Consider the following 12214-nt stretch of genomic DNA (forward strand, 5'->3'; position numbering starts at 1 on the left):
TAAATAACTTAAAACTAAAACAAAATAACTTAAAATAGCAGGTTAACAAAAACACGGAAGGTCCCTGCAAAGGCAAAGCCTGTGCGCAGGGGCCGAGTGTTACAAAAAACTACAGAACCAAAGTGAAAGCATAAAACAAAAATATAAATTATAAGTATTAAATTTGTATAATAAAAAATCTCGAGAATACAGACAATTAACAAGAAATAATGAGCTTATTTAAGAGAAAAAAAAAGTTGAAAGGTGAAAAGTTACAAGAAATCGAACAAATCAGTAGAGTTATGCGATGTGATCCATTGACTTATTTCGTTAGAAAGATTTCTGGTCAAATTGTTGGAGATGAAATGATCAGGTATTACATTAACAAGTTTATGGACAATGTAATTGAACTGCCTTCTACAAATGGATAAAACTGTATGATGAGATTCGAAAGTGATGGATTAGGTACGAAGATTGTACGGTGATAAACGGAGATTGAAAAGATTACTATGCTTATTCATGTAGATTATCAAGTTTTTCGTGTGAAGCTGCCTGACAGTCAGCACATTCAGTTCCCTGAAAAGATTCATTTAATCATTCACTATCATTTAATGCCTCAGCTGCTACTCTTCAAACTGCTGTGTCCGACCATTATGCCATATGTTTGAGTATTCTATCAAATAAGTATGTAAAAACCACAAATAAAGATGAGTATTTCTCGAAGGTAGATTGGACAGGAATTCAAAATGCTCTCTCATTACAGAATTGGGACTCCATCTGTGATGAATCTGATGTGAGTGTTGCAACACTCCTTTTTATAGAAACTCTTCAGAATACAATAAAATTGAATACTAGAAGAATTCGTGTAAATGCAAGAAATAATAAGTTGAAACCTTGGATTAGCATAGGCTTAATCCAATCAATAAGGCATAGGGACAAATTAAAAAAGAGATTGAACAAACAACCTTCCAATGCTAACCTGAAAAATGAATTTTTACAATACCGAAATATATTACACTCCCTGATCAAACAAGCTAAATTCAATTATTATAAAAACAAATTAGACGTAGTCTCAAACAATCCTAAGAAGTTTTGGTCAACTGTAAATGAAGTTTCTGGTAGAACTAATAAAAAGCTAGCATTTCCGGTCGATGTTTTCGCGCAGGATGGGCGGACTCAACAGAATGCTACCGATGTTAGCATCAATTTCAATAAGTTTTTCGCCTCAGTGGGGAAGAGCTTGGCCGATTCGCTAACTCCTATGAGTGAGCAAGAAATAAATAATGATTCCGATCATGCTGTCGAGTCCCTATTTGAATCCCAGCCTTTTACTCAAGATGAGCTTAAGAACATAATTGATAGCATGAGAGGTAATAGCGCCCCAGGCCACGATAGTATACCTGCTAGGGTAATCAAAGAAAACGTTCACATCCTCCTACACCCTATTCAACATTTAGTAAACTTGAGCTTCCAGGCGAGTGAATTTCCAGACATTCTAAAAATTTCAAAAGTAATTCCAATTTATAAATCAGGCACAAAAAATAATTACACCAATTATCGTCCCATTTCACTATTGTCTATAATTTCAAAAATCCTTGAAAGATGCGTAAAGATACAATTAATGCAGTACTTGAACAGATATAAACTTCTATCTACCTCACAATACGGTTTTCAGAAATCAAAAAATTCTTCTGATGCATTATTTGATTTATTTAAATATATTGCAGATAATATAAAAACAAAGAACAAAGTAATTATTACCTATCTTGATCTAGCAAAAGCATTTGATTCAGTTGACAGGGAGAAGCTCTTGACAAAACTGGAGATGATGGGTATCAAACAACCAGCTTTACAGTGGTTCAGGAGCTACCTGAAAGACAGAGTCCAATATGTTCAGATCAATGAGAGTTTGAGTGGCCTGGAGCAAGTTGATTACGGGGTTGTTCAGGGGAGTACTCTTGGGCCTATTCTCTTCCTGATATATGTTAATAATCTACCACTGCTGAGCATCAAAAGTAATTTTTTTTCATTTGCTGATGATACGGCTGTGGTCTCAACTGATAAATTATGGGACGACGCATACAGGAACGCTACAGCTGACTTGTCTAGAATTAAAGCCTGGTTCGACCACAACTCTTTGACTGTCAATATCAGCAAGACCAAGTACATGCCTATAGTAACCCGTAATCAGCAAGATCCAGGACACAAAGACCTGAAACTCCACTCATGTGGGGACTCTACTTCAATTTCCTGCAACTGTGAAAACTTAGAAAGAGTTAATCAATATAAGTACCTCGGGATAACAATTATTGATAACACTTTAAGTTGGAGTCCGCACATCCAGTTGGTGAAGCAGCGACTTAGAAGGCTACTGTATGCTTTTTCCCAGTTAAGTCAAGTTTTGACTAAGAAGCAGTGTAAGACAGTCTATTACGCATACGTCCAGTCTATTATACAGTATGGCATACTGGTTTGGGGAGGCCTTCCTGCTACCCTCCTTGAACCGCTTGCGGTGTCGCAGAGACAAATTATCAAAACTGTTTTAAATAAGGAATGCCGATATCCAACAGCACAACTTTTTACAGAATTTACAGTTTTAAATGTAAGGCAATTGTACATTAAATCTTTATTGATCTACCCAAAAACTAATAAACTTAAAATTTTATCTGATATTTTACATACCTATCCTACACGGTATAGAGCTAACTTCGGTTTTGCGACGGCGCAGGTGGTTCATGGAGTGGAGCTGAGGACACCTTTTTATTTGGTTCAAATGGTCTATCGTAATTTGCCCGCTGAGATAAGAACTGATATGGATGAATGCAGTGTGGCTGCATTCAAGTGTAAGGTGGAGGGGTGGCTATACCGCCTGGGCTGGGAGTCGTCGGAAAGCCTGCTTCAGTCTGTTTATTGGCACTAAGATCATCTCTATTAATTTGTTAGCTTTTCTTATACATACATAGATTTTTTTTTTCATTTTTGAGAGCTTATAAATTTTCATAACTTACCTTTCTTCTCTTTATATTTACCACATACTTTATTTAATCGTTTATAGATTTACACATCTTCATTACTATATTCTTTTCAATAGTCACTGTGGAATCGGCTGGTTTCTGTTCCTCGGTAACTTTTTATATGAGAAGCTACCATTATTTTTTACAATAAGTATATACAAAATATATTCCACTCATGCAATCTCAAGAATTTATTCATATTCCAATTCTCGAATCTGAATAATATATATGTTACTCTTTTCAAACTTTTTCTGTTTATGAAATTTCGTCAATGTACAATGTAATAGGTAGGCTAATATTTAATTTCATAATTATAATACAATACAAACTATCTTATACTTACCTTCTTCTTGTTAAAGTCGGACATTCTATTACCTATATAATATTATGAATAGACTATTGGCTACCCACTGTAACAAGAACCCACCCCCTACACTCAGACGAATAGTCTTGTAGGGGTATTCCAGTAAAACATGCTCTGTATTACAATGTAATCTGTTTTTTTGTATGGAATAAAGAATATTTAAATTTGAATATGAATTTGAATTTGAGAAGATCAAAAAGCGACCCTTTAGTCGAAGAGGTTAAACTCATTCAAGCCAATCCCGAGTATGCATTCATCCGTCATCAGAATAGACGTGAATTCACAGTATCTTTTCGTTATTTAGCACAGCAACCTCAAGACTCTTCTCTCAAACGGGGAAAAATGTGGTTATGAAACCATAGCAACCAATATGCATTCAATTTGTTGATCGATCTTATTCAACCATTCATGTTCAATATTCTAGTTGATTGAAGCCTTCATTTTCGAGAAGGTCTCTGATTCTATTACAAGGGGTACATGAATATTTTGCGAAGTAATTCTTTCCACATCTATATTAGTAGGTATAGGGCAAGGAAAGTAATAGTAGAAATTATTCACATAATATTTCCCATACAAACCATAATCGCTAATGATGTTTGGTTGGAACGTTTTTTGGTTGCACAAGACAGAAGCTAGAACGATCAAAGATTGGCGACCGGAGCCCCCTGGTCCAACTAGCAAGCCACATCCTCCTGGTACTGACAGCATCCGCAGTATACGAGATAGATGAACTAGCGCATAACTGGAACATCACATTCAAAATTATTTCAAATTCTGTATGAATACGTTATACAAAGTGTGTGAGAAATCCGAGAATCGCAATCAGTAAGGCCTCTTTCACACGATAGGAGATGTGCAACTTGAACACTGAACAGTGTTCACGTTTTTTTGTGGGAGTACACTGAGTCCAATCGTGTCTTTCGCATGGTGATCCCGAGCCAGGAACCTCCTTTTGTCACGTCTTTTCCCCTCGAGGCAGGCAGAAACCTTATTTGATCGAGATACTAGCGGACATATAGCCGCTTTCACATGGTGATTCTACGTCTCTCCGGTCATCACTTTTTCTCAAAATCTATCTTTCTTGAAAATGAAGTTAGAAAGATTCTGATTTCGGATTTGGATTCAGCAATCCCAAATTCTTTCACGCGTAAGTTCCGTTTTCGAAAATATCCGAAAACAAGGAAGTTATGGCTGTTTTTAATAAAGCGTTCTATAATCACATAATTATACGGTAAAAACGGACAGGTACTGTTCTATACAGTACGTATGTACTGTAGCTATTATAATACAACTTACACTGTATTCGTGTAGGAAATTTGGTGGGACATTCATCTTGATTTCTGAAAAATACCCAAAAATAAGGGAGTAAGATAACTTTGAAAAACCAACGTTTTCCTGCCGATTGACAAACCGATTAAAAATTATTCTAAGACATATTATGTCTTGAACTAAAAACGTGTAACAGATATCCAGATCACTATTCAAGCTATCAAGCTTTTCATAAATTTATTTGTCTCCTTATGGCAGTAGGTTTGCGCCCAACGTTTTCACTTAAACATTTCTGTGATAATTATCAAATTATGATAGAACACATTATCGTATTGATCTTCTAAATCCAGTTACAAGCACATCGATTCCCGTAAAATTGAATTTTACCGTTCCTATGAATTCCACCAGGTTCAGCGCAACTTGTTAAATATCATTATGTTTGATTCAACAGAATTCATAAGAACGGCATGTATCATAGTGAAAAGCAGTTCTCTGGTTTGTATTATTATATGAGTATTGATTAACATAATCATGGCTTGTCGATTTTAGTCGATGAGTTGAATCCTCAGTCGTAGAACTATGGACCAAGCGCGAGCTTTTGCTTTCTATGTCGTATACCTTCGACATAAACTTCGGCTTTTTTGTTGTTCGATTTTTTGCCGTTCTTATGAATTCTGTTGAATCAAACATAATGATATTTAACAAGTTGCGCTGAACTTGGTAGAATTCATAGGATCGGTAAAAATCACTTCTACGGGAATCGATGTACATGTAACTGGATTTAGAAGATCAATACGATAATGTGTTCTATCATAGTTTAATAATTATCACAGAAATGTTCAAGTGAAAACGTTGGGCGCAAACCTATGGGGAGACAAATAAATTTATGGAAAGCTTGATAGCTTGAATAGCGATCTGATATTTGTTACACGTTTTAGTCTAAGACATAATATGTCTTAGACTAATTTTTTTATATGTTTTGTCAATCAGCAGAAAAACGTTGGTTTTTCAAAGTTATCTTACTCCCTAATTTTTGGGTTTCTTCAGAAATCAAGATAATTATCCCACCAAATCTCCTACAAGAATACAGAGTAAGTTGTTGTATAAAAGCTACAGTACATAAGTACTGTATAGTACAGTACCTGTTCGTTTTTACCGTACAATTATATGATGTTATGTTATCTTACTCCCTTATTTTTTGGTATTTTCAGAAATCAAGATAAATATCCCACCAAATTTCCCACACGAATATAGAGTAAGTTGTATTATAATAGCTACAGTACATACGTACTGTATAATACAGTACCTGTTCGTTTATACCGTATATGATAATAGAAAGCTTTATTAAAAACAGCCATAACTTCCTTGTTTTCGGATATTTTTGAAAACGGGACTTGCGCTTTTAGGGGTCGCTGAATCCAAATCCGAAATCAGAATCTTTCTATCTTCATTTTCAAGAAAGATAGATTTTGAGAAAAAGTGAGGACCGGAGAGATGACTGTAGAATCACCATGTGAAAGCGACGATATGTCCGCTAGTATCTCGATCCAAACGGGTTTCTGCTTGCCTCGAGGGGAAAAGACGTGACAAAAGGAGGTTCTTGGCTGGGAGTCACCATGTGAAAGACACGATTGGACTCAATGTACTTCGACAAAAAAACGTGAACACTGTTCATTGTTCACGTCTCCTATCGTGTGAAAGTGGCCGAAGGGTCTACTCGCATAGTGAAGCGGAGTGGAGCGTGGCGCCAAACTTTGAAACAACTTGGTTTGTTTTTTTTGGAGCGTCTATGAGCGGAGCATCAAAGCGTCAATGTGCGAGTGCCCTACTAATGTACATACTAGTACCTACTTTTGTACATAATAAAGCAAGTATTAATATACTTGTTTTATTATATCTCTTTTCTGTTAAGGGCTACTTGTGATATAAATGAAAATAAAAATCTCAGTACCCTTTTATGAATTATTTTATCACAACTTGTTTCAAAATGTATGCCCATTGTAATGAGATTCCAATTTGTATTAATATAGTATTAAGTACATAATAATGCAAATATTCTGCTACATTCTCCCACCATCTACTACATCAGTATATTTTAATGTTTGCTTGAATCCTCATGTAATGTGTTATATTTGATTATTAAAAATAGAAAATTCATTTATTGCACTTTGAAATCAAAAGTGAGGCTTTTCCATTCATATTTCTATAAAATTTCTAAAATTCATCAATTCTCTCACCATCTAGTAAATATTGTGGGGGAAATTTGGTTCATATTTCATTCTATAGTTTATTCATAGATTGAAAGTTTATTTCTAATGAAAAAGGGTACCTTAGTGTGTTATTACAAGTCTTTCTTCAGCAGATATTGGATTCCTTCAATTGATGTTTTTCCAAATCAGGCTTCACTCTTGTCAAAATATAATCGAAGGTTGAAATTGACATTCGCATGTGCTCAAAAAATCGGGACTTATGCTTTCTTAAAACAACACTAAACCACTAGACAGGGTGTGATATTCACAAAATAGTCGACGATTCAAGTTAATTTCATTAACCCACTCTGTCCAAGCAGGCTTAGCCAAAATCCAATACTTCAAGACCTTTATGTAATTGTTCTCACAAAGTAATGTCCGTGTTAAGACAATGCCATTTTCTAGGCCCTTGACGCTCGACGCTCAGACGCTTCCTGTGTGTATCATGAACGCTCTGACTACGCCATGCCACGCTCCGCTCTAGAGCGCCACGCCACGCTCCGCTTTCAGTGTGTTTGACCCTAAGTGTAAATGGAGATCTATTCAATTTCAAAATTCTACTTTTCAGGTACTTTAAAAATTTTTCATGACATTTTGATAGAAAGATCATTGTTTTCAAGAGAAAAGGTGGTCATGTGATGCATGATTCCAAGAGAAAATTTACAGACAAATTGAATGGTGAAAGCTACACATCTATATGTCTGGGTGGATGTTATTATTTTTTCAATTTTGAGAACAAATATTTGCAATCTGAAGCTTCTATTATAAGTATAACAGAAAACACTTTACAGTCTTATGATACTAATTTGAATAGGTAAGACGTTACAAGTAGGTTAAACGCTAAGATTATTTTCCGAAATTTTCGTTGACTGCGTCACCTTTGTCAACGGTTGTTGTAGTTCCTGTGGTATATTGTTTGAGTTTTAAGACCACAGAATTCGTTTTGAAAAATGGATTACGGAGACCACAGAGTATGAAGGAAAAATTATTACAGATTGACGGGGTATTATGGGGTATTTAGGGGGCTATTATGGGTTACAAGCGGGAGATTTCAAATTTGAGTGGGTTATGGATAAGGGAAGGGGGACATTATGGATTGATAGGAAAGAGGAGATTTGGAAATCAGGAAAGAATAAGACTTGAATTAGAAAATGGAATTAAAGAATTGAATTGGAATGGAATTCATACTATTTCAATTGAAAATTTGATATAGAGTTGGTAGCTGTGAAATTTATTTTGTAATGAAACTCATTTTATATATATTTTTTTATTTAAACTTTGGTATAGAGTTGATAGCTGTGGTACTATTGCTGTTTGTTGAGACCAGGAGTGGAAGCAACTCCAAGCACCCAAGAAAAAGTAATTTCTTCAGTCTTGACTGGTATGGAGGGGACTGTGGGAGGGAGGGTGGCAAGAACCTTGACTTTGAAGCATTGGTCATACTCAGCATACTCTGTAGTCTTCGTAAGTAGTATAAAAATGGCGACTCTGGGACACAAGTGTCCCAGAGTCGCCATTCACCTCAAGGTCATCTAAGTCAACCAAACCTAACCTGAAGGTAATCTAGGTCAACCAAACCTAACCTCAAGGTCATCTAGGTAAACCAAACCCAACCTCAAGTTCATCTAGGTCAACCAAACCTGACCTCAAGGTCATCTAGGTCAACCAAACCTAACCTCAAGGTCATCTAGATCAACCAAACCTAACCTCAAGGTCATCTAGGTCAACCAAACCTAACCTCAAGGTCATCTAGGTCAACCAAACCCAACCTCAAGGTCATCCATGTCATCCAAACCTAACATCAAGGTCATCCACGTCATCCAAACCTAACCTCAAGGCCAGCCTTGTGAAAAAAAAAATTAAAAAAAAAAAATTTAAAATAAAAAATAAAAAAAAAATAAAAAAAAAAAAATTAAAAACACATAAAATCAGGAATAAATATAGAAAAAAAATTGAAAAAAAAAAAAAAAATTCAAAACACATAAAATTGGGAATAAATGGGGAAAAAAATGAACTTGGGCTCTGAACTCTGAACTTGGGGCTCTGAACTCTGAACTCTGAACTCGGGGCTCTGAACTCGAGGTTCTGAACTCTGAACTTGGCGCTCTGAACTCGGGGCTCTGAACTCTAGACTCTGGACTCAGGTTCTGAACTCTGAACTTCCGGACTCTGGACTCGGGGCTCTGAACTCTGGACTTCTGGACTCTGGACCCTAAACTCTGAACTCAAATGTCCTGCATCATTGAAAATGTCTGTCAACGAGATAATACCATGAGTTCCTCCTTCAATTACTGATCAGTCACTGTACAGTCACTGTTTAACTGTCCAGTCACTGTTCAGTCACTGATCAGTCACTGTTCAGTCACTGTTCAGTCAGTGGCACTCGGCACTTGGTATGGGTCCAAAATGTATAAATAGCTGAGCTCAAACTCTCAGACCTCAGTATACTGATAAACACTGACCAGTATGTATATCAAACAAAGGAACCATAAGCCAACATTGGGGGAGGTTGCTCCTACCATATTGGAGATTGCTAGGTTGAAGCGTGAAATCAAAAGGAGGCATAAGGAAATCATGCTGGGTAGACGGATTGCAGAAGAGAAACATGTGGAACACTTCAAACCTCTAGCTGAGCCACTAGTCAACCTAGTTGAAACCTTCCAACAGATGCCAGTTCAACAACCACAACTACCTCCATCAAGAGCATCCAAGAAGCGTCGCAGGTATCTGAAGCCTAGAATAAAAATGCGCTCCAGGCATGTGAAGGGTAGGCAGAGACAATCCAAGCCAGAATTGTTATCATCAGAACATCGTCCTTTCTCAGCAGCATCAACACACCACACATATCCTACTCTACCAACAACACCATTTGTTTAAGATGCCACATATACAAGGTGTGGACTTACTGGTGCAAGTGAAGCAAAGGGAACGCGCCAACTAGTCTCCCCGACAACTAGTCTCCCCGACAGTAAAGCTCCTCTTGAAACCACATTCGAGGGGATTTACTGACGGCGTCAACTAAGCTCCTGAAAGAGGAGCTTTACTGACGGGGAGACTAGTTGTCGTCAGCGACCGAGGAGCTTAGTTGTCGTCTACGGTCCCGACAACTAGTCCCCTCTGAACCAGTAGGGGATTTACTGTCGGGGAGACTAGTTGACGCTAGCATGCAAGGAGCTTGGTTGTTGTCACCGAACCCGACAACCAAGCTCCTTGCTCGCTCTGAGCGCCGGAGTTTTCGCGAGTAAACTGACATATACTTACTCTATGGATTTCCTCAAATCACGCCTGGTTTTCCCAGTCATTCATAGCTTTTTTAAGATTTATATCACATTTTTCAAGAACCAATAGTTCAAACTTCATAATGAGGTTCAGCTTAGGTATTGGTTCATATTTTGATGTTCTTATCCAAGCGCCACATTTCAAAGCAACAAGCGAGTGAAGCAAGTTCAAAATACCCTTTTGACTGATATGATGTACAAGAGAGATCCGGTTCAATGGGATTTGCAGGCGAGCGAAGTGAGTCCCATTGACACTGCCGGGGTCCAGGGGTCATGGAATTACAGGCAGTGGCGGATGGATGGATCAAGGAGGATCCAGCCGCAATAATATAAAAAACTTGAGTGAATTGAAAAATGTCAAAGTAGAATATTATAGGTTTTATCGATGGAACTTAAAAAAATATTACACGGACCTGTGGAACAGATTTTAACAATTTCTGTCCATAAAGTACTGAAAATCCGAAAAATATAGAAAAATGTTGGAAAACGCCAGCTTTGAGCGTATCTTCGGTGAAATATTGGGCACCTCTCAACATAATATTTTTAGACCCTAGCTGAACATTTGTACCTAATTTAAACGTTTTTTGTTCTCGAAAAAGCTGAGAAAAACACTTATTTTGGGCTTGTGTTTGACGTTATACCACAGCTCTTCCAATAGAACATTTTGTACACCTGAAGCAATACCTACTATTACTTTAGTAATAGTAATAGTAGGTATTGCCTAAAGCCCATGTTATACGAGCGCTAATGCCGCGGCGTTAACGCGGCGCTGGCAGCGCTGAACCAAGTTATACACATCGTTGTTAGCGCGCACTATAAAAGTAACGTTGCTAATTCAATTTATCAGCGCTCGTATAACATGGACCTTGAGGTGCGTACAGATTTACGCACCGCAAACACGTGCAATTCATTTTTTTACAGCTGATGCCAAGCTTTTTATATCTGTATCTTTTTATATCCGTTTCTTTACGAATACAGATATAATCAGCTGATGGAAAGTGAATTGGTCGTGCTCGCGGAGCGTGAATCTGTACGCACCTGTTTACCAAATTTGAACATTTTCTGTCTATTACTTCTTTTTAAAAAACCGAGAAATTCAATTCAATTCAATTCGTTTATTTCCACTTGGCATACAATACATGTACATATTTATATTTGAAATTCAACAAAATAAGAATCACATTTTTACAAAAACAGTACAACGAACATATTGATTGAGTGGAATTCCCCCAGTAAGACTATGCGTCTGAGATTGGGGGGCAGTTCCTGCAAGCAGTATTATTCAGAAGTTATATGGTATTATATTTACTATAAATTACAATATGTGTGATTAAAATTACAAAACTAAGATTCAGATAACAGTAGGTGAATATTATAAGTGATAACATAATAATATAGTGTTGGGTAGCTTGATATCTAGAGTGGGAGAGCAAGAGGACCCAAAAACCGGAGGTAATTTATTGTTTTATAAGCCTCTATTATGTCAGAATTATGTTACGTTATGTTAGAATTATGTTACTCTATTATGTTACGTTAGAAAACGCAGAAATGTTCTTAAACGCTGGAAAACCCGCTTATTTTAGGTGTATCTTTTGCATTATTCCAAAGTCCTCCTATTACTACATCTTACTCCCTAGCTGAGCTTCTGCACTAAATTTGGATATTTTCTGTTCATTTGTTTTCGATAAAGCTGGGAAAACGCAAAAAAAACGCTGTAAATAATAATATACATCATTAGTTTTGGTTATTTTGAAAAATGTGACGTTTGTTCAGATTTCTAGGTTTTAGATTTGAGAGTTGGAATATTATTACTACCAGCCAACTTCACACCAGCCCCAAGATTGACTTGAATGTTTGAAAATTGTATAGATCGTATTAGGCTCTCTTGTTCATTGAAACAATAAGAAGTTTTAGGAATTTATCAATATATTAATAATAGAATCGGCATCTTTGAAGAAATATTTCCAAGAAAAAGGGACTGATCCAAGAAAGGGAGGGTCGTCATTAGGAAATGTTGAAGGGTTTTACAGAAATCAGGTTTTCCCTAACAATAAACTCTTG

The 12214-nt window shown here is 36.7% G+C and overlaps 1 protein-coding gene across 1 annotated transcript in view; it reads right to left on the bottom strand.

Annotated features, from left to right (window-relative positions):
* The window catches only part of LOC120354999 (dynein heavy chain 7, axonemal-like), a 714404-nt gene that overhangs the window by 294631 nt on the left and 407559 nt on the right, over positions 1-12214 (bottom strand). Inside the window, exon 17 of the mRNA XM_039443223.1 lies at positions 3936-4099. Coding sequence (XP_039299157.1) covers positions 3936-4099 — 164 coding nt within the window. The remainder of the gene's footprint in view (positions 1-3935; positions 4100-12214) is intronic.

This window comes from Nilaparvata lugens, chromosome X (genome assembly GCF_014356525.2).
Source record: "Nilaparvata lugens isolate BPH chromosome X, ASM1435652v1, whole genome shotgun sequence".
NCBI classification, from domain to species: Eukaryota; Metazoa; Arthropoda; class Insecta; order Hemiptera; family Delphacidae; genus Nilaparvata; species Nilaparvata lugens.